The sequence below is a fragment of the Cydia amplana genome, chromosome 1, assembly GCF_948474715.1.
Source record: "Cydia amplana chromosome 1, ilCydAmpl1.1, whole genome shotgun sequence".
Lineage (NCBI taxonomy): Eukaryota > Metazoa > Arthropoda > Insecta > Lepidoptera > Tortricidae > Cydia > Cydia amplana.
Window position 1 is genome coordinate 1,220,303 of NC_086069.1, and position 23,962 is coordinate 1,244,264.

General features: G+C 38.7%; 1 protein-coding gene across 6 annotated transcripts in view; it reads left to right on the plus strand.

Moving 5' to 3' along the window:
• The window catches only part of LOC134653171 (ubiquitin carboxyl-terminal hydrolase 8), a 52,904-nt gene extending 32,098 nt beyond the window's left edge, over positions 1–20,806 (plus strand). The window contains exons 13-19 of one of the 6 annotated variants that reach the window (XM_063508905.1): positions 945–1,058; positions 14,974–15,104; positions 15,734–15,833; positions 17,405–17,530; positions 17,963–18,157; positions 18,864–19,210; positions 19,976–20,802. In XM_063508905.1, coding sequence (XP_063364975.1) covers positions 945–1,058; positions 14,974–15,104; positions 15,734–15,833; positions 17,405–17,530; positions 17,963–18,157; positions 18,864–19,210; positions 19,976–20,084 — 1,122 coding nt within the window. In that variant the 3' untranslated portion in view covers positions 20,085–20,802. Of the gene's footprint in view, positions 1–944; positions 1,059–9,793; positions 9,887–9,935; positions 10,023–14,973; positions 15,105–15,733; positions 15,834–17,404; positions 17,531–17,962; positions 18,158–18,863; positions 19,211–19,975 lie in introns of those variants that run through there. The other 5 variants (XM_063508607.1, XM_063508680.1, XM_063508540.1 and 2 more) reach the window with 5 other exon arrangements.
• Positions 20,807–23,962: the final 3,156 nt, after the last annotated feature.

The following is a 23,962-nucleotide window of genomic DNA, read 5'->3' on the forward strand; positions in this document are numbered from 1 at the left end:
CCATACCGAGTTTTACGCGACTTGTCTCCTAATGTGGAAGTCGAAATTGATGGAAAATCAATGTTAGTACATAAGAATAGAACTAAGCCCTACTATGAATAATATATACATAGATATATTGAATTAGCTAAAAAAAATATATTATATATATTTGTTATGTAAAAGTGTAAAAGTAAACAAATCTTGTATAATCACTAGTATATAAAAAAAAAAAGTTATATGTTATACATTTTTTTTCTCCTTTAAAAGGGGAGGTGTGAGGAGTTATATTTTGTGCATGTCTCTAATAATGTAAGTATAAATAGGTAACGCTTGTCTGAATAAAGGTCAGTCTTTACGCAATACTCGTGTTGTTTACTTGCTGCCCTACTTCCCGCTCCACAATAGTAAATTGATTTATTTTATTTTAAAATAATATTATATGAACACTATTTTTTTTATATTGTTTGTTAGGGATATGTATATAGTTATTTAATTTTAGATTAAAATAAATTATTTGGACACTATTTATTATATTGTGTAGACGCTATAATTACTAATTAGGTTATTCGGCGTTCCACACAATGCATTATTCAGCAGATCCCATGGATGATTTTTTGAATAAATATTTCCATATTGATCGCCTGAAATTACTTAATTAACATCTGGAGAATCTTGCGTCTATCCATTTAAATTCCAGCGTTCTATGGAATCACAATACATGGGAATCTAATAAGACAATCATGCGATATAATCACTTTGATAATCCACTCGAGTAATCTCACCTATGTGATCAACGAATCAATGTCGTTGGCCGGTCCAAGTATTTAGCAGATGGAATTTGATGCCCTGTGTGCCAGCCCCTTAAGCCAAATCTCTTAGAAGTAAAGAAAGGGGCAAGCTATGATGGCGCCATCTATGCAAACCTTTGACAGTTGCCAACCCCATTGATAAACGTTTCTCAGCAGGTATCATCAGACGAAGACGAGTCGCCTCCGTCGTTCGACCGCAGCGTCAAGCCGACCAAGGTCATACCCAGGAACCACCAGAGAGACTTCCAACCGCAGTGGGGCGACGTGGTATGTGTGTTTAATATTACATCCACTTTATATGTGTATAGTGAGAATATTCTGGAATGTCCGAATGTTCAAACGCATTGTCTTCCCAATGTTTTTTTAGAGTTCCGTACCCAAAGGGTAAAAACGGGACCATATTACTAAGACTCCGCTGTCCGTCCGTCTGTCTGTCACCAGGCTGTAACTCATGAACCATGATAGATTGAAATTTTCACAGATGATGTATTTGTGTTGCCGCTATAACAACAAATACTAAAAATAAATATTTAAGCGGATATCCCATACGTTTGTGATTTATTTCGCCGTTTTTTGCGTTATGGTACGGAACCCTGCGTGCGCGAGTCCGAATCACACATGGCCGGTTTTATTTTTTATAAACTCTTCAGGGGTTTTTGAGCTAAGTTTTCTTTACCTGCAGACGGTTGTCGTGAAATAAGCATTTGATTACTATTCGGACATCTTAGAATATTCTTAATTGTACATGTATCTGGCAGACACCTGACTCTTTCGATGGCCTGCTTGAAGTCCGATCCTCCGTTTTACGCGAGCTTCCAGAGTTGGCTAAGGTAAGTCAGTAATGAGTTAGCTATTATTTATTCTGTGCTTTTAGCAACCCTATCTAATAGGTACTGTACAAACAACAACACTCTTAACTGTCCATCGGTGGACCTTATGCCTTTTGTAATAAGGGTTACGAACTGTCAATTAACAGTGTGGGCGTGTTACGTTCTTTTTTTTAAGGCTGTAAATAAATATTGTATCGACCCGTGACCTATTAAGACTGAATGCAGCTCTGACTCATACTCGCACACAATAACTTATCTACGCTTCTACGTAGGTACCTATATTTACTAGGTACGTCATTACTTTTCTGCGTAATGAGGGATTCAAGTGTTAACGCCCAAGACGAAATAATTTTGATACCGTGTGACACATACTGCTTTTCACATCAACTATGAGGAAAATAAAAAAATCTTAGTGTTGACTCAATCTGATGCTTAAACAGATTATTTAAGCAAAAAAATAATGTGCAAAAAATTTAAAAATAGTGTGCTAGAACAGAAAAGTGTTACTTTGGTCCCTCCTTAGATATGCGTCTGTCTGTCTCGATCTTACGTCAAGTCCTTAAAAGGACGTATGCAAGGCAGCCGTCGACCCATTTAACTGAGCAATCCTGTACCTTATTACGTCTGAATAAGGTATACTTATAATCAGTTACTTAGCCCTTAGTATGGCGTACTAACTGACCATTAGACCTTATCTCGTAGCATTAAGGTTGACAATAGGTTAACAGAAGCCAAGGCACCCTTATAAGTGTACAACGTGACGCTTGACGATAAATAATTACGCGCGAACCCGCCCCCGCTGTGCATACGCAATTAATGTGGACAAACAAACAAATCGTATGTTAATTGTATTTTGAAATCTTACTGATTTTCCGCGACTATGAAACTTGCTAACCTAATGTAACAAATCGATGGACGCCTAAAAGATTCGAGGGTAGAAAAATTGAGTATCACATGGGCAGGGGCCCGTTTCTCAAAAGCTTGTAACCGATAACAGTTTCAAATATAAATGTCGAATGCTGTTTTTTAAAACTCAAAACATTTAGCGGCAGCAACAACCCGTTTAACGTAAATAAATGTATTTTCTTTCTTTATTTCTTTCTTTTCTAATCAAGTGGAAGTCCCTTTCTAACAAAAGCTGTCAAAAAGAGACATCCGCCTGTATTACGAGTTACAAGTTCTTGAGAAACGGGCCCCAGGTGTGGACAATAGCTTGTAAAGAAAATAAGTACCTATAGATAAAAAACTTAGTTTAAGCCGTTCTAGCGCAGAGTCGTGTACAGTTTGCAAAAACGCATTATTATTATTTTACTCTTCAGAACTACCACACCAAGTCGGAACTAAAGCGCGCATAAGCCATCATTTTACTTTATTTGTAGTAACTCTAAACAAACAAGGTAAAAAACAGCCTGCAACTAATTACCATTCTCGGCAATGCGTCGGCCTTGGCGAGAACTTGGCATTATATCGCCTATCGCGTCTACGATCAAACTTGACCAATTACTGAGGAAAAGGCTTTTATTTCGGGCTACGCCGCAGTATGAGTTCAAATGTTAAACTGTTCCGATACACGCCAATACGGATGTTTCCTGTACTTAAAATAAATTATTTCAAACCGTGCACGAAATAAAGCACCAGACAATTATTAGAAAAACATAGACAGCAGCTATTTTTAAACACATTTTGTATTTAATAAATCGGATTGAAATATAAAAAGTAGGTGAGTTTACCGTGACGTCACTATATTTGTTTTTATACAAATTCCATACTAAAAAATCGTTTTGACAGTTCTAAAAAAGATGCTGATTTGACTAGTAGGAATGTAGCCTATTTTAGAGAATTAGTTTAACAAGCGACCCGCCCCGGCTTCGCACGGGTTAACAAATTATCCTTCCACCTATTACCTTCCTCTTGAATCACTCTATCTATTTAAAAAAAACCGCATCAAAGTCCGTTGCGTAGTTTTAAAGATCTAAGCATACATACATAGGGACAGACAGACAGCGGGAAGCGACTTTGTTTATACTATGTAGTGATACGCGTCATATTGAATGAAATGAAACCTACAGAATACAGACTCATTCTGTATATTCTAAATCTACATAGCGTAGAGGTATATATTGGATGTAATACTAATATCGTCAAAAAGGTAAATTAAAAAAGCTAAATAACGCTAGTTTTGTATGTGTAATTTGGCAAAGTTTTTTTTTCAGTGGAGCGTAGACCGACAATCATACTGTCGTTTCTTATGCTACTAGTCCATACTAATATAATATCCATACTAATATTATAAATGCGAAAGTATGTCTGTCTGTCTGTATGTCTGTTACCTCTTCACGCTTAAACCAATGAACTGATTTTGATGAAATTTGGTATAGAGATAGTTTGAGTCCCGGGGAAGGACATAGAGTAGTTTTTATCCCAGAAGTCATCCTTTAAGGGGGTGGAAAGGGTCTAGCCGCAATCCTATAGTGAAACTGCCCCTGGCTGAAGTGTATACCTTTCTTAGGTGCGTTTACTTGTCTTATTATAAGATATCGTTTTACCAAATTTCAAGGCTAGAATCCCCTTGGTTTGGCTAAAAAAATTTTTTTGTCAAACAAAAAATTGAGGTTGTCGCTATCTCACAAGTATTAAAAAAAAGTTTAAAAAATTAAAAATATTTTTTTAAGCCACAACAAACAAGTTTTTTAAACAAGTTGCAACCTTGATTTTTTTTTGAAAATTTACTAATATTAGATGCAATTAACATCTAAATTTCAAAACAATCGAACCACTAGTTTAGCTACAAAAAAATAAAAACGATTTAAAAAAAATTTTTTTTTAGCCAAACCAAGGGGATTCTAGCCTTGAAATTTGGTAAAACGATATCTTATAATAAGACAAGTAAACGCACCTAAGAAAGGTATACACTTCAGCCAGGGGCAGTTTCACTATAGGATTGCGGCTAGACCATGGTCTAATAAAACATGGTCTTCTCTTCCCAGAGTGTCACTTGCCTACGTCACAATAACATTGCCACTTTATTTCAACATAACATGTTACATGGGTACATTATATCCATGGTTAATAAGTTAAAATATTCCTTTATAATTTTATAATTTTCATTTATATGTATTTTATCTTAAATTTTACAATAACAAGTCATTTTAATTATTCGTTAGCAATATCTTCCGATTCACGAAAGAAATTTCAGACGTTCGGGTAATTCTGTTTACACTACTGGCAACACAGGATAGCGCTGTCACATTTGACAATCCGCCATTTTGTCCCTGACCGTCATCCTTGTCGAACGCGTGTTAATTGTTATTTCCTTCTCGCTCAGTGTCAGCAGTCGCAGTGTTTTCCAAACTTTTCACGTCGTAAGCTTGGTAATTAATGTTTTGTTACGAAAATGGTTCGCTGCTCTATTCGGAACTGTAAGAGTAGGAGTGAAAAGTGCAGTATAGATTTGTTTTATTTTACTATGTTTCTACATGAATAACTTAAAATTAATGCCGTTAAAATAATTTTCACCGTTGGTTAAAATTCTCCCACATTTTAAAGTTTGAGAACCTGTAAACAGCATGATGACGTACGCAAGTGACAGTTAGGTCATTCGCGAATCTCGGAAGAGAGTACCAGGCGGAGTATATTATTATACTATGGGCTAGACCCTTTGTACGGGGAATCGATAAAAAGCAGATTGGATAAAAAATAAGCTACCCAAATTACTAAATCCGAGCAGACGAAGTCTCGGGCAAAACCTAGTAGTATTATAAGCCGAACTGTTACTGGTAAAATTGGTTTGCCCGACTATATATGTGACGGCTATAACCGAACAACGTGTTTCACGCATTACGCGTAAGCCCAAGTCACTGTTGCTAACAGAACTGACCACTAGTCAACTTTATTTCCTTCTAATATGGTTCATAATTGGGCAGTCAACAGTAGACAAGTGTTGCTGAAACTACTGACACGGATGTCTAAGGCCGCGAGTTCGACCACGGGTGGGTCTTCTACACGTGGCGTTAGTTAGCTCTGATTAAATCTAATTGGCTAAATTTGTCGAGGTGGTTACAGTTATTTAACGCGTAATCCTTGTTTTTATTTACCGGATGCTTTATAGTTATTTACGATACAAGTGCAAAAAATAGGAAATTCACTACATCCAGTGGCGAATTTTAAAACATGCCCATCGTGACATTTATCCCTACCGGCCGATATCTATTGATTTCTTTATTAACCAAAATATTTGATGGCTATGGAGGTAGGTAATTAAGTTAAAACAAAAAACGTATTCTTCAGAGCCCGTACCATGAGTCACTGACCGTGTCAAAACTGACATTTACGCTATCGAGAACGTAACTTTCTATACATCTCGTTTGCACTAATATGCGAGTACGAGCGAGATGTATAGAAAGTAAATTACGTTCTCGACGGCGTTTATGTCAGTGCCAAACTGATGGTAGCCGTACAGTTCATCTTCTTAACCTACGCGTTTGCTACGCGGTTGCTACGGGTTGGCGGTAAGAATAAATGAAACTGTAGTTTTTAAAATAACGAACTAAATTTATTCTCCCTTAACTTCCGCCGCAAGCACACGAATACGTCGTAGGGTAGGGTACGTTCTAGGCCGGTACTGATTTTGCTCCGAGGACAGTTCCACCACGCAAGTACTCCCCTGAAGCTGCCGGAGCCACTGCGGGTTGGGAGACGGAGACGGACGAGCTGAGGGACGTCAGCTGGGGCCGCTCAGGAACTGCCGGACCAGTCTTCTCGGCTACGGTTCTAGCCGTAACTAGGCTCCCTGGAATTTATTTCCATTGTGTGAAGAAAAGTTCTTAATATGTCTCCGCTGACTGTACCCGGCACGGCAAGAAACAAAGCAAGAAGCAGTACTGCGTGATGATGATGGTGAAAGTTTGGTGATGTGCGGAATGGTACAGTCAGACGGAGTTTACACTTTGCACTGATGTTAAATTTAAAATAACAAGTTATAAAACAAAACTGAGTATAGGATCTAACGGTCAAATTTTGAATTTAATAATTACTGGAAATTAAATTAACTTATAGACTTTAAAGAAACACAATTTAGCAATTAAACAAGATGTAATAAGAGTGAAATGTATGCAAGAGTACTAGAATTAAGTGGCAAGAAAAATCACACAAAGAAGTAGCATAGCGAAATAGCCGTTACAAATAACATTTAAATCTACCTGCTTAGAATAAGCATAAGAAATGTTCAACACTTACCCAAAGGGGATTTTAAACACTAAAAAATGATTCCATTTGCACTAAACGAGTACAGTAACGGAATGAATAAATACAATCGAACATATTAATTCTCGCCGGGCACGACAGACGTCGCTGCGCGAAGGCAAGCGAGCGTGCGCCGGCGACGAAAGCTAGATCTGTCCTGACTCATCGAATCGCGCGCGGGCCCGCGCGGAGAGAGGGTCCGCGGGACGGGAACGCCGCTAGCCGGTTTACTTCGAACAAAAGAGTGTTGCACGAAGTACAGTGAGTCTCAATTAAAAGGAACAGTTTTGTATAAATAATATTAAAGTGTTATAAGTTATTTATAAATCTAATTTAATTTTATAAATGTAACCTAGGTTACGTAACGTATCTACGTTACAGTATGTTTAATTATCTACTGCATACTGCAAAACATTGCAGTAATACGGAACCCTAAAAACGAAGTCATGCCAAACATGACCAATGCACTTTACCTCGTTGCAAATGTTGCAATATAGCCTTACGTGTGTCTACTCGTACGTTAGTACAGTCAGCAGAAAAATTGCTGTGCAAGCGAGGCGCTCGAAATAAATATTTTGGGATTAATTTACACTCTGCCCACAGTAAGCTCAAAAAAGCTTGTGCTGTGCAAATATCCATAACTCAGGAATATTTACACGAGTTTAGTTCATGACACAAATAATAAATATCTTGTCGTATTTCAACAATGCTATGGAGGTCGTTTGTCATAGTTTAAATCATCTTGATAATACTTTATCCAGGGAATTTAGAGTTTATTAGAGCATGTGCTGAACATTTTGAACACCTCGCCCGTTTAGCTAGAGTCGGACCAAACTAACTCTGCATAGACAAAATATGGAAATGTGAAACTTTTATGAAAATATGACGTTTATAAACAAATGACACTCCCTCACTTTGTGCTGTTCAAGTCGCTGGAAAGATATCTTAGACGGACTCTACTTCCGCTGCTGACTGTTCAAGATTCTTAGCGTACTTAGTGCGCAATCTATCAAACCTACGGCCACGACGCTAGGCTATAACTAGGGTGACCACACGTTGCGAATGCCGTATGTTTAAATCGGGACAACTTGTATTTATTGTATTGCACCATAGAAAAAGATTTTGGACTGTGGATATAAAAAATATAATAAAAACTCTCACTCTACTTGGAATTGAACCCCTTGGAATGAGCCCCTGAGTATAAAACCCTAGCTGCTAGATTATCTTCTAACCGCCCAAACTTTAAAACTTGCCAAGACAAATGCAATTTTGAGTTGTCAAAATAAAGATTCAAATCAGAATGGAATAAGAGGCCTTTTTATTGGCTTCTTTAGGGCGGGTAAAGTCAGGCAACTGAATTTCATACCGGGACTGATCACGTGCAGCATTTAGAGGGATACCTAATATATTTAATTACAATAAGTCTATATTTTATTACAAAATACTAATTGGCCGTCATATTTTCAATTTAATCACTAATCAGTTAACACCCTACTATCTTCTGCGGGCTCAGCACGGCCGTCGTTTTTATCGACTATCACTATGCCCGTCACTTTCGCACTTACATACTTGTTAGAACGTGACAGGCATGGTGATAAACGATAAAAATGCGACCGTGCTACTAGGGCTGGTCACTTTGTAATCAAATAAAATACAAAATCATTACTAACCGTTTTACAATATAAATATAAACGCACTTCTTGTCGCACATGAAACTAAAACGCAATTGTTTGTTTCCTATAATCCCCTGTGAGCGTGGTCACCCCTCCCACCCTTCTAACCACCCTTCCAGACGTCTACGCGTCAGTTGTACCACCGTCTCACCACCGGCACACTGTTTACCACAAATAATATCAAATAACATTACTTCTCTACCTAGAGAAAATTAAATTAACGTATTAAAAGTTCTGCAATCGACAAATATAATTTATGGCGGAAAGCAAGTGTCTTATTTAGAAAGAAAATTAGAAAATACGCGCGAAACTGCGAGTTGACGCGAAGAACGTTCAACAAGGAAATGTGTAAAATATATTGGTAAATTGTGTACAAAAAGAAGGTGATTTTCAGGCAAAACTGCAATTGAAGGGAAGAACAACAAAGCGCTGAAACATTTATTAGTATTATGATAAAATTGATAATGATAAATTGCAAATTTTCCTGAAAGTGAATAGCTATTCAACGAAAGTCGCATAGTAAAATGACTTGATAAACTTTTTTAAATCAAGTTTTGAGAGACTGTGAAAGCAAGTTCGTGAATGTGCTTGTGAAACTGATGTTTTTAAATATACTTTCAACTATTTTCATGTTTTATCTAATAGTGCTTTTGGTGTTAGTTTTCCCGTTATCAAAATATACTAAATCGAGATATATGGAATAAGCTTTACTCTATAAATAAATTGGCCTTACGAGTATTGAATAATATCAAGCTATTTAAAAATAACTAAATCGATCTCAGAGAAAGTATTCATTAAGTAGTTCGTAAATAGTTGATAAAAGTGATAAGATAGTATTGTAAAGTGAGTGAAACAGAATCAAAAGAACTTTTTAAATTGATTTACTTCAAATGTCTAACTGAAGTTGCTATTCAGACGAAGTCATAAAACAGCGGGTAGCCATTATATCAATCTACAATTCCAGAGTAAGACACTTAAAGTTTATTTATGTTCTAAAAAACCGCAAAGTTTCCTCAAAAAAACCTATTAAAATTCAGTGAAGAAACCGCGCGTGACCAGAAACGTCAAATTCCAAATTGAGCTCGGATAAAAATCAGGATTTTGCGCTACGAGCAGCGATGCCTGCCGCTGGACACAGCTAACATGGTACTCAAGGTCAAGGTCAGGCTCAAGTACTCGCAGAACCACATCGTATGGCTATTCAAACGGGTGAGTTGTAAATACAATAGAGTCCAGATTGCAAATTTACATTGAGTAGCGATGCCTGCTGCTGGACACAGCTAACATGGTGCTCAAGGTCAAGGTCAGGCTCAAGTACTCGCAGAACCACATCGTATGGCTGTTCAAACGGGTAAGTTGTAAATACAATAGAGTCCAGATTACAAATTTACATTGAGTAGCGATACCTGCCGCTGGACACAGCTAACATGGTACTCAAGGTCAGGCTCAAGTACTCGCAGAACCACATCGTATGGCTATTCAAACGAGTGATATGTAAATACAATAGAGTCCAGATTATAAATTTACATTGAGTAGCGATACCTGGCGCTGGACACAGCTAACATGGTACTCAAGGTCAAGGTCAGACTCAAGTACTCGCAGAACCACATCGTATTGCTGTTCAAACGGGTAAGTAGTAGTAAACATGATATAAAATCCACCTATGCTAAGTTTGCACGTCAACTGCAGGCATTGTCACTGACAAGTCTGTAGGTACTTAGCGTAGAAGGTTTCTAGATGTGGCTTAGACAGTTAGGACACAATAACATTGTGCCTAAGCACAAAATCAGGCTCAAATACTCGCAAAAAGACATTCAGCCATATTCGAACTTTAAGATACGTCAAATACTAGAGATTGAAACGATATGGATTGGATATGTCAGTGTCAAACGAGTGTCAAAAATGACTTGTTTGTTTGAAGAAACGTCACTTTTGACACTTATTTGACAGTGACATATTCAATCCATATAGTTTCAATCTCTAGTATTTGACGTCTCTTAAAGTTCGAATATGGTTGATTGTCTGGCTGTTTAAGTCTAGCACTTCGCCGATCCTAAAACGTTCCTGTACCGACCTGTTCCACATCCGCATCCGCATTAAACTCCGCATCGATTTTATGCGGATGCGGATGCAGATGCGGATGTTGAAAATAATGCGGAAGTTCCGCGGTTGCGGATGCGGATATTCGCAACATCCCTGAAATCCACACCGTCTGACTTTCAAAGCGGTAAGGACTAATCCAATCCAGGCGATGTATATACAATACAAATACTCTTTATTGCACACCAAAAAAAAACAATACAAAAGAAAACAGAAACACAAGCAGAGGTCAACAGGCGGTCTTATCGCTAAAACGCGATCTGTTCCAGACATCCTTTGTGTAGCGGAAATTAATAACAGTCAGTAGGTGTTGCAAATCATAATGGTGTTGTATGTCACAGTATCGTTAGCCACAGCGTTCGTAAATACGGTATAGATGGATGTAATGTGTACACTGGGCACACTGGGCAAGGTCGAGGTCAATCTTAAGGACACACAGACTGCGACTGGCTATTCAAACCGGGACATGTTAGTAAATACGAAGTAAAATCGCTGACCAACTCTGTATACAAAACATACCACTAAAATGATATTAGCGCTAGGAAAGAAACAAAATTCGGTGAAACCTATTCAAATACCTATGTATTTATGATTAAAATAAACTTAACTTTCCAATCAGCATAATTGCCGGAACAGCGTAATTAAATAAGTACATACCTTTAAACTAATTACTACAAACTGACCACGCCTCTAACGTCTTGACAATAGAGGCGTGTTCAGATATTTAGGAGCACATTGGCCGCTCCGATATATCTCATGGCGACTATACATGTATAAGATATTTTTAGGTTTTCTATAATAGCTACTTTTGAACGTAGTTAAAGCGGACTGTATTACTTTCTTGCGTGTGACAGGTTTTAGTTTTATTAAAGTTTTCAAGTTGAGGGTTGAGTCGTTTAAGTGAAACAGCCTATTATAAGTGAAGGTTAAGGCGGAGTATTTAATTGATGTGTAGTTTAGACATGAAAGTAGGTATTTATATTATATACATAACTGCTTGTTTATAGTGTTTATGTTTTAACGTTCTAATGGCATGTCCTTCACTTTTCAGGTAAACAAAATACATAGATAATTCAAGTAGGATAAAGGGAACGTGAAAAAATATATACAGTATACAAACTGAAGTATATTTTCAGAGTAATATACCTACTGATAAATGGCAAAAACCCGCGCATAGGTAATATCATCCGTCACAACTTTCGTGCGGTGCGCCATATCTCTTGTTTCCTTCTGAATCTTCTGGTTTCTCGGCTTCCCGCCCCCTCCAAGGATATTGCGTTACTGATTCGTTATTCCACCAGCTCAAACGATATCCGACCGTTGGTCTGGCTTTGCCGGTTTAACGGGCTTGTTACCTATTAGCATACAAACAGCAACACTTCTTAACTGTCCTTCGGTGGACCTTATGCCTTTTGTAATAAGGTTCACGAACTGTCAGTTGACAGTGTGAGCGATGGTACACGTGTTTACCCGTCGGGCAACAACCCACAGCCGCGCCCGTCACAGAGGGCCTACCGCGAACCACGTTTGACGTGTTGCCTCCCTGTCACACTTACGTGCGAATTTACAAGAGCGACAGAGAGGCAATACGTCGAACGTGGTTCGCGGTAGGCCCTCAGACGTCCTATAACTGCCGGCGTGTCCTCCAACGTGACTGACAACAAGGTGGAAAATTCACGCTGTGGGTGTGTGTTTTCCTAGTCATATCTATCTACTACCATGCCGGCCAACAAGTAAATTGAAGACGCACATTTAACACATTCATTGCCACCCAGCCAAACAAGACATCCGCGCCAGGCCACAACAATTTTGTCATATAAAGCTGTAGTACCTACCACAATCCCGACTTTCGGGTTGTCCGGCCTGGGAATGAAATCATAAAATACCCGATAATATGCCCGTGAGTTCGTTTGCGTGGAATGACGATTATGATTGATAAAGAATACCCTATCTTAATAACCTATATAGACTACCCTATGGAATACTCTTATTGGCAAGGTGCGAAGTCGGTGGAGGGGGAAGTGGCGCTGATCGTCACAAACACAGGTAATCTTATGGAATGGCCGCCATTAATACTAGCGGCAGCCGCTTGAACTAATTTTACTCCATAAGATTTAACGTAGAAAGTCTGCCAAAATGAGGGCAGCACCAGTCGTGCACTTAGCGAATTCGTAGACACAAGATTTAGTCCCACAATAAAGATAAATCATGCTAGCTACACGATTACTTATGCATTATACAAAAATACATTTCCTTAGCTTTTTCCAAGACCTTCCTAAATAAAAGTATATCTTTTTACAACGCTACTGTTTTATTCACGTGCAATTACTAATGCAAGGAATCGCGTGTTGCGGCCGCGTCAATACTTTATGTTCGACAGAACTGCAAATTTAAGGTCCGGCGGTGGCGGAGGATTGCTCTATTAGAGATTGGAAACTTCAGGGCATAGGTTTAGGTATTATTGTGTCTGTGTCGTAGGCGGACAGACATCGGAGTAGGTAACTAGGTACTAAACGAATATAGGTACCTACGTTCTTCTTGTACAATCGATACTGAAAATGATAGTTCCACTTTCAGGTTGGATATTTAATTCACAAACGTAATATAATACAAAAAAATATTGATATGAATAGTTCAAACCATATTATCCATTTTAACGTCATTTTAAATTTTCCTCAACAACAGGTTTACTACGTTATTAAATTATACAACGGGACTTAATCGCGTATCTAAGTTTTAAGATTTACCCCCGAGGTTTACTACGTGCTCTCTGATATATTATGTCGCGCGACTAAAATTACGGGAGTTACAATACAAATCCTCTTTATTTCACTACCTCAATAAAACATTTACAGAGAAACACACATAATACATCAAGACAGAGGTAACAACAGGCGGAAGCAGGGAGTTTAACCGTAAAATTAGCGTAAGTGATGTCTAGACAAAATTAATTCGTGTCATAAAATTACGATTATATATCTAGTGTTTTTTAACACATCATTGACCCCTAAACGCAGTAGAATAAGAACTATTGCGTGACTTATACCCGTGTCCATACTTGATGCTATTAAATTACCGCTGCAAGTTTAAAGCATCCGGAAATAGACGTAGCCCACTAGCCAATTACAGGGGTCGATACCAAACGTAATTAACTTTCAGATGACGCAAGCTTAAACCTCCTTTATGCCACCAACGCACATGGATGTATTTGCATAAATGTTTATGTAACTCTTATTTCTGGTAAACAAAATGATAACTGCCGCCAAAATCGCTTCGTAGGATTAAAATGCTGCTAGAGTCTGTGCGGAAAGAGAAGAGTCGTGGAATGTATGGGGCCCAATACATTCCACGACTCTTCTCTTTCCGAACAGACTCTACGGAGCTACGGCGTACCAAACGTAGCGGTTTTTAGTTTATTCAACTACTAAATGATTCTTGCAGAGTCTGTAGCTAACTTTGCACCAATTAGAATAGAACAACGTGGGCTTACGCTGCCGCTATTCCCGATTCAGGGTTATAACCGCGAAAATAGAAGTTCACAAATTGCGGGCATTTTTCTGACAATTACGCCTTCATTGGAGTAAAACAGAAAGATCCCCGCAATTTGCGAATTTCGGTATTCGCGGTAGCCCCTCAGGGCGTCCGCTAGCTGGCGCGTGTGCCATTGTAGGTAAAATCCGTCGCACGCGTCCGCGCCAGTTAGCGTCGACTATTTTTCGTCAACCCGCTCACCCGTTCCGTGCAACCGCACCAGCTAGCAGACGCCCTCACTACTCTGAGATCGCTAGCCTACTCCAAACTGCTAAAGATTTAAAGAATCCAGACTTGAGGTAAGATTGGTACGGCACGAAAGAAACTGAGTTAAGGAGAGCGGAGCTATTACAAATGAATTAAGGTAAGTGAGACTTCATCACCATTAATAAGGCAAAGAAAACTTGGAAGCAAGCCAGACTTTCAGAAAGATTTGTGGAACATTTCTTTCGAGCATTTTTCGATAAATTAATCAGCGATTACGAAGGATGGCTGAACAAATAACCATTTCGCTGTTTATATTACTATATACGTATAATTTTTTGAAGAATTCTCTAAGGTGCTTTGGGGGTTTCATACATTAGAAAACGGAATACGAAACACACAGCTTACTAAGTAATCTGGCAGGAATTCACGCAGCAAATAGTGCTCCTTGTATAGTATAGTACATAGTAATTTCAAAATATTAAATACAAATTCGGCAGAACTGTTCCACAGACAATATGTTATTCAAATACAGAAAAACTCTTAACAGCCAAAACAATTGCAATTTAAACTCTATCTTCACTATACATTTGTCATTCGCAGGGCCGCGGTCTAACGGGCTTGAAGAACCTTGGCAACACATGCTACATGAACTCCATCATCCAGTGCCTGAACAACACCGCCATCTTGTGCCACTACTTCTGCAACGGACAGTACATGGAGCATGTTAACAGGTATGTGACCGCCAACTGACACGCGCGGATACAACCAGGCGTGGCTCACTCCGCGATTTCGTCGTGTCGCTACAAGTACCTAAAAGTACATACGGCCCACACCAATTCTGGTGTCTAGCCATCACCGCTACGGAACGGACGCCTGCTCGCTCTTGCGCCACCTAGCGATCATATCTGTCGTAATAGACGCGCGTTTTGTTAGAGAGTGAATCTTCTGTACCTAGTACTATTCAAAGTCAAAATATACATTATTCATGTAGGCCTAGCAACAAGCACTTATTATTTATTCTGTGCTACAACACAATATCAACCTTCATTGCGGGGACCTGACCCAACAAATACTAATAAGTCACCACAAAACATAACGAATATAGCTTATAATTAAACAGCAACCGGCCGTCCGTATCTCTAGCGAGGACCGATTGACTCACATCCACGACTCAAAATAAAAATAAAAAACTTTCATGCAACAAGCTTCCCGATGATTTATTTGCTGTGTTTGCGTAATGGTACGGAACCCTTCGTGCGCGAGTCCGACTCGCACTTGACCGGTTTTTAAGTTCCTAGAAAACCTACAATACTTGGTATTAGTTCTATTATTGTACTTATGATATGTTATCTTGTACCAGGGCGCACGGAACGCGAGGAGCGATCGCGGAAGAACTGGCGGCGGTGGTGCGAGCGCTGTGGTCCGGCCAGTACCGGTACATCGCCACCATCGACCTGCGGGTGAGGACACATAAGCTCCCTGAGCTTGTAGAGAACCGTGGTCACTAGAGATGCCACAAATATTCGGAAACTATTCGGTATTCGGCCACTTTGCCACCGAATATCTGTTACCTAAAAAGAAAAATTGCACATTAAAAATAACCAAAAACCAAATGTATTCTTGGAAAATTGTTAAATACGAAGACCCTTCTATGAACATTTGTTGATTACGAAAATATTTTATTTTTTATCATGGGTCTGATTTGATTGGCCCTAACTACATTCATTAATAGGTATATTTAAGCAAACATTGTGCTTTGCTGGCGAACAGGTTTCATAATAATTGTGACTCAAAATGTTCGCATGTCATGCCGAATATTCGGCCGAGGCCGAATATTTGGTATCCAGCCAAAACCACTATTCGGGACATCTCTAGTGGTTATTAGCGCGACGACGTAATGGGCCGGAAGGCTGATGATACACATTTTTATTACGATCAAGTTCTTTAGTCGTAATGTGGCTAAGAAAGATGTATGCTCGGTTGATTTGTATGAAAATAGTATTCATATTTTTCTTTTTTGGCACCATACTTATATAATAAAGCAAACAAAACCCTTAATATAAACACCATTAGTAATTTTCAATTAAAAAACAAAATCAAGACTTGGTTAAAATCATTAAATTATACTGAAGCGGAAGAGCTATTACGAAGCGTGTTCTAGTACATACAATCTAAAATAACCAGACACACACGCGCGTAAACACACATAAACACACACATATTCTAAAAATCAGACATACAGAATACTCACACACGCGCGCGTACACACACATGATAGTTTCGTATGTTTAGATTATCTTTCTTTAATTTTAATTTTAATATTGTTGAAACTGAAATATAAAATGTCTAACTTGTAACATTACTGACGCTTGTAATTGGGAAGGAACTGGCTCTTGAGACACAGGGACACCTACTTTGAGAGCCAGGAACCAATGCTATGTAACCACTCAAAGTTGCAATAAAGATTATTTTATTTTATTTTTATTTTATTCAACCCTAATTTCCATTTATAATATCCAAAGTTATTATAATAGGCTACATGACTAATTTTTTTTTATGGTATCAATCGATCGGGTTTGTTTTTAGGATCAAATGTCTATATGGGACCCATTGCATTAAAGTAACACAAAAGTCAGAAATTGTAGTCAAAGTCCGACAGTCGCACTTCACTCGCGAAACGCCCTATACAAAACGGCCAGAGGCCGTGACGTCATCGCCCTTCTTTTAGTATGGACAAAACAAGAAAATTGCGTTTTTGTCGGTGAAATATTGCGTTTATGTATATAGTTGCCATACAATATTTTTTTGTATGAAATGTAAGGAATCGAATGGTACCCTTACTTTTATCGTTTTTGGAAGTTAAAAAAAACTTAAATTTTGAAACTTTCAGGTCCTGTAATTTTGTAATTTTTCAATATTTTATTTTAATATCCACATTATTGTGATAAATTGCTCGTTTGCTATCTATTTTACTAGATTTTGTTATAAAATTCAACATCAGTCATCATCCCTATTGTGTAATTGTTTTCAGAACGAAGTGGGCAAGCACCAGCGAGCGTTCCGTGGCTGCGAGCAACAGGACTCGCACGAGTTCCTGACGATCCTCATGGACTGGCTACATCTCGACCTGCAGTTCTCCAGCAAGCCTCAAATCAAGGTACTATATTACTTGCTTCAGTTTTTCATTTTATTTTATTTTCTTTACGATACGATACGATCATTTATTGATAAAAATATTTTTACATGTCAAGTCTTAATACTAGGTACTTAAAATATACTTATCACAATATGCATTATTTGAAAGTAGTTTGGTTAACTAACCAGTAAAGTTGCCATAAGTTATAAAAATCAATTTAATGTCACATACATATTTATATTGCTCAGTCTGGCACTCGAAAATAAGCGTCCAACGAGTAGTAGGCCTCAGCCACTAGTTTAAGTTTTAAGTTTATTTTTAAACGAGCAGTAGCTAGTGCTATTTCTTATTTCTTGTGGCAATGCATTGTATATCTTGGGCCCCATCGTGTGCATACATTTTTTTGACTTTATTGGGGAAAAAACAGACACTAGACCATTTTTCCTCTTTCAGGACAGCCTCCCGCCCTCCGAGAAGGCGTGGCACGAGTTCACCAAGTCCAAAGAGAGCTTCATTCTACGGTTGTTCTACGGACAGATCCGGTCCACGGTGAAGTGCACGGTGTGCGGTAAACAGAGCGTCACCTACGAGTCCTTCTCCAACCTGTCTCTGGAGTTACCCGCCAACGCAAACCGGTGTACGCTCAGCGTAAGTCTATTCAATTAAAAACATACGATCTAGATTCTTCAAAAAACCTCGCTACGCTCAAGATTCTCAAAAATACATCGCTACGCTCAGGTTTCTGATTTCAAAATTCATACCGAACCCCATGGTCAGCAACGTGCTTGTGACGCCTTTGTACTTTCAGTCCATATAGTTCGTTTTTTAAAGCATTAGAAAAAAGAGGTAAAAATATTGACGTGTATTTTGAAAAGTCACGGCAAATATGTAACAATTATGAATCATATACGATTATTTACATTCTTTTGCTTTCATTAGTAATGGTTACTGATATTTAAAAAGCGTTTTTCAATTAAGAGACACTTCAAGATCGGCGTAGTCTTTTTCTAATGCTAAAAAAACGAACTATAGGCTGTGGCACTGACAATCCAACCTCTAGACTGAGCTTAGGCCAATTATTTCATGAAACCGATGCTGCCAAAAATACGGGGGTGCGGGGGGACGAGGTGAGCGAATCCCGTGCCGTGATTGGTCCGTTCAAAGACACGGACCAATCACGGCACGGGATTGACTCGAAGATGGAGTAACGCTACCGTATGTGTGGCAGAGGGGGTAGCGCGACTATGCTATGTCTAGAGGTTGGATTGTCTATGGGCTGTGGTCTCCGCTTACATTTATGAATAACGCCGTTAGAATTTACGCTTGCGTATTGACATTAACATTTTTGTTACAGGACTGCCTAAAACTGTACCTAAACGGGGAGACCATCCCCGGCTGGAACTGCCCCGGCTGCAAGGAAAAACGAGACGCCGTCAAAAAACTAGACATCTCCCGTCTCCCTCCCGTCTTAGTCATCCACTTCAAACGCTTCTACGTAGACCCGAAAGAATACATGTCGAATGCGTACAGAAAGAAACAGACGTATATAGACTTCCCGCTCGAAGATCTAGATATGAGGCAGTTCTCGCTGAACTGTAGTCCTAATAACCAGATATTTAATTTGTATGCCGTGTCGAACCACTACGGGTCGATGGAGGGCGGACATTACACGGCGTACTGTAAGAGCAGTGTGTATGGCAAGTGAGTATTTTTAATACCTATGTAGACAGTTTGTTGGCGAATAGTGCGCTCTCAATTATTATTATAAGTAAGTACCTACTTTATGTGTTATACCTACAGAGGGGATATTCATTAATTACGTCATTTCTGGACATCGGATGATGGTAGCATGACGAAGGAGGAAATGGGGTCATTCGAAGCATGATTTTTGAATGATTTTGGGGGAAAAATCGTCAAAAATAGATGCCCTACTCAGACTCATGGTCCTAGCTAATAATTATTAATTTAGATGAAATTTTCAATGTTCAGGTGTTCACCCAAACCAAAATCAACTCTTTCCTACACTTTAGATTCAAATTCCACTGCCAAATCTTTGATTTGTTTCTTGTATGGTTAGGAAGTTAAGACTTTTCTTAAAAAGCCACAGGATCCGTTGTGATTCAAGTAGAAAGGGCAAGTAAAATACGTAGTCAGTCTTAAGAAGATGGCCAAGGCGATAAGCTAAGCTAAATGAGAGATAATATACTAGATTGGAAGTACCTATTTCAAGTACATATATATTATACTTGACCGTAACTTCGCTGTTAAAAAATGTCTATTAACACATTTACTGCCAACGTAACCTACGCGTTACGAGCGTAGCCGTTAACACGTGTTTTCCACTTTGCAGAAAAAAGTGCCAACAAACAGAAAATCCGTCTTGAGGATCGCTGACAGTGAATGTGTTACTAGTAAGTAGTGAGTTAGAAAACTAAAAAAACTAACTTAATCCTAATTTACTTCCAGATGGTACAAATACGACGACCACGTAGTAACAGAAATCTCCTCCAGCGAAGTAAAGTCCAGCGCAGCCTACATTCTCTTCTACACCTCCTGCAACATGCGCATGTCGTGATCGCGAGGCCGAAAGCGGCCCAACGAGGCCGGAGGTAGCTTTAGGCCTTAGGATCTCGGCCTAATCGGGAAACTAAGCCAAGTTTCTGAGTGAACGCGTTCAGTTTGGATTACTTTTATAGTGATCGCGAGGCCGAAAGTAGCTTATGCACTCTGATCTCTGGTCGGGTGTTAGCTAGGCCAAGTGGCTGAGACTGGATAAAAACTTGTGCTGGCCGTATAACTTGGCAAGAATTTGTAAATATATTCAGTGCTGCTTATGCTATTTTAGTACCTCTTGTGCAACGTGAATGTCGCGATCGTGAAGCCAAACTGCAGAGTCACGAGGCCGAGGTCGAAGGTAGCTTTAGGCCTCAGGATCTAGGCAAATTTAGTCAAAGATTTTGTATGTCTTGGCCAAGTATTCGTTGCTGAATCCCGATATAGGTCGAAACCGAAACATATGGACATTTTATACTTGTAATTGTTGTGATTATTAGTACTGAAGTTATGAATAGTTAATAATTCAAACTTAGATTGTTTATTACCTGTTAATTTGTAATTAAATAATTATTCGATATGTTGAATGATAATGATGATGTTCGTTTTTGGTCCCAAACGTAATAGTTGTTGTTTTAATAAATCTCCAGTTTTGTTAGCCTTACACCTATGTGACTACGCGTATAATCTAAAATGCACTTTAATGCATTACGATAAAGTTTAAAATAGTAAAGTACCTGCGGGGCGCTGAAAACGTTAAATTGTTTAACCTCTCGTCTGTGTTTGATAAAGATATTGACCTAAGCAAGCTCGACAATAGATGTCGCGACAAACGAAGAGTCTAATGTTCAACCATTTTCTGCGAATATTATAACTCTATTTCCAACTCCTTTTACTTGTAATATTAGTTGTAAATTGTTGAGAAATACACTTTTTGTTAGTCGCGACACACGCGACATCTAGTGTCAAGTAGCAGCGTTTTGGTAACAAAACTGATGTATGGAGTGAGCACTATACACTTACTTAGTTCTCTATGACCTAAGTCATGTTTTTGCACTTTTGTCCAGAACGATTTTTTCCGCTCTATTCAGAGCGACAGGTTTAAACTCACGGATTTTGACCACCAACACATACGAAAGGTTAATATGAAAGCTTGATAAGATATTTTTGCCTCGAATTCAACTTTAATCCTAGCCCGTGTAACGTCCCTAATACATACGAAATGGTTTGAATTTGTAACCCTGTAATGTATATAGTAGGTAAAACTGCGCTGGGCGTTTCACGGGTTAAAAATACCTTATATAGTTTGGTTTCAATAGCCCTTATAGGAGGGCAGCGAGATGATTTTTGATATGTATAAACAAATTATGGAATGTATGAGAAGTGAAGACTGCATATGTATGGAAACCAAACTATGTTGGCATGAAATTGTTCGTAGGTTCACAGATCTGTATAAACTATATAAATAACTTGAATAACATTACACTTTTGACAAGTGACCTCATTGATGTAAAATAAATGTTAAAAGAATAGTAGTGAATCACCATACAGTACGCGCACGGGCTCCGTGTATTTTCGAGTTAAGGCACAGAATAAATAATAGTACTAAGTACAGAAGACTCACTCTCTAACAAAACGCGTCCGTTACGATCAGCACAGATATGGCCGCTAGGTGGCGACAGCGCCACGCGCGGCTTATGGCTTTCCCCAAAATTGGGGCCGAACGGATGTACTATTAGCTACCTGTAGCAAAGCGACGAAATCGCGGAGTGAGACACGCCTGGTTAAGGGTATGTTGGGGCAAGATGGACACCCCTACAATAAACGTATTTTACGTTTGCACCCATAAACTTGAGTTTTTTTCTGGTACAGTACTTACCCTCTCAGCATAATTTGTGTGTTATCTGCATGCACACAATGTGGTATCGCTCGATTGAAACCGTCACACGAAGTAAAAGTAAATAAATAATACGGCATCAGTAAAGTAAATAAATAATCAGTGGGCACTCTTATTCCCACACCATAGAGGCGAGAGTCGTAAAAACTTGGTGCTAAATTTTGGTCATGTAGAGTAAACCAGTGAATTGGTTTACTCTTTGTGCACAGCAGGGATGTTGCGGATGCCGATTTTTTGACATCCGCGGATGCGGATTTTAAAAGGCTCACATCCGCGGATGCGGATGCGGATGTCAAGATAGGTACATAAAAAACGTCAAATATTACATTTTAGTAATTTTTATTTCAAAAAACCACTTGGCCAGTGCGAGTCGGACTCGTGTTCGAAGGGTTCCGTACATTAAGTCCCACTCACGCTTGACTGCTAATTTCTAATAGGTTTTTTTGGCTAATTACTAAATTACCTAGCAGTCTAGCACTTACGCCGATGCTAAGACGTTCCTGTACCGACCACTGTTCCACATCCGCATCCGCATTAAATCCGCATCGATTTTATGCGGATGCGGATGTTGAAAACAATGCGGAAGTTCCGCGGATGCGGATATTCGCAACATCCCTGGTGCACAGTTGGGATAATTTCATTAATTTTGGTTAAAATTCTAAATTAAGAATGGTCTGATAAATAAAGCCTCCCGTATTTATTTCCGCCTGTTAACATCACCTAAAAAACTAACTAGATATTGTAAAAATAGAGGAAAAAACGAATTCAGTGCCTAAAGTTAAAAATAACTCTTCTGGGCGATCCTGTGCCATTTCAAATTAAACTAAAACTCCAGTTGAAACATATTTTATTCGATATGAAGCAAATTGTACATAATATTACATTAAAGGAATATGTCAATCTTAAATATAAGACAAACTTGAATAAATACTTTGTTAATTAAACATTTGTTTTACAATGTTGTTTTAATTACCTTGAAATCTAACTCCCAACAAGACTGGTTGAATATTTTCCAAGTTTGTCTTCTAACAAACACGTTTATTACCACCTAGGCATAGACAAATAAATAGGTACAATCACCATCAAATAGAGTACACGTGCCAGTATTTCTATGGTACCTAACAAAGGTGTTTTATGATGATATATGTGGCCATCAATATCGATTGGATGCCGATTGTACAGTCAGGAGCAGAAGTTGCTAAGCGGGCGAGGTGTTCAAATTTACCTTGACGCTCTAACAATAAAGTCGCGTCAAGATCATTTTCAACACCTCGCCCGCTTTACAACTATTGCTGCTGACTGGACTAATATGTCTAAAGCTAAAGTAGTGCAACATGTTGTTATCTAAAATAGGAATTGATCCTAAACAATTAAAAATATAAAACAAATCAATCACCTAGACGTCCTACACCGATCTTGACTTGCATACCAGTTTCTAAGCTCAGTCTTAGTGGTAAATACCCATTAGGAGCTTGTGCGGCAATTAAACACTGACATCTGCAGGCATCCACAGGAATTTAGAGACAAACCAAAGAAAGTCTGCAGCGCAATAATTTGACATCGAATTAAAAAACTGCATATGGCAATGTTTTTTAAGCAGTCAGTAAACGTCATGCACTATGGTATGTGTTTGTCAAAATCGTTTAAATATTCATTGTGTTTTGTGATGAACGGAATAAACATGGTGAAACCTTACAAAACCGGCGTGCGGGAGTTACTTTTCCGCGTGACGAATAATTTTACACTTGTAAAAAGTCAGCACGAGGCGATTCAAGCTGAAAAACGACAATGTTTACAAAATTTGGAGTTGATGACGGGTAAGTGGAATGAAACATCTTAATACTTCACCATATGTACCTACTTAGATAATATAATATTGGTTTAGACTAAGGTTTCACAGCAAATTGAACACACCTAATAGGTATAGGCATACTTATGAACTTCCTCTAACATTTCGAGAAACTCATTGGTACTAGCCGGGTTTTGAGCTCGAACCCACAACC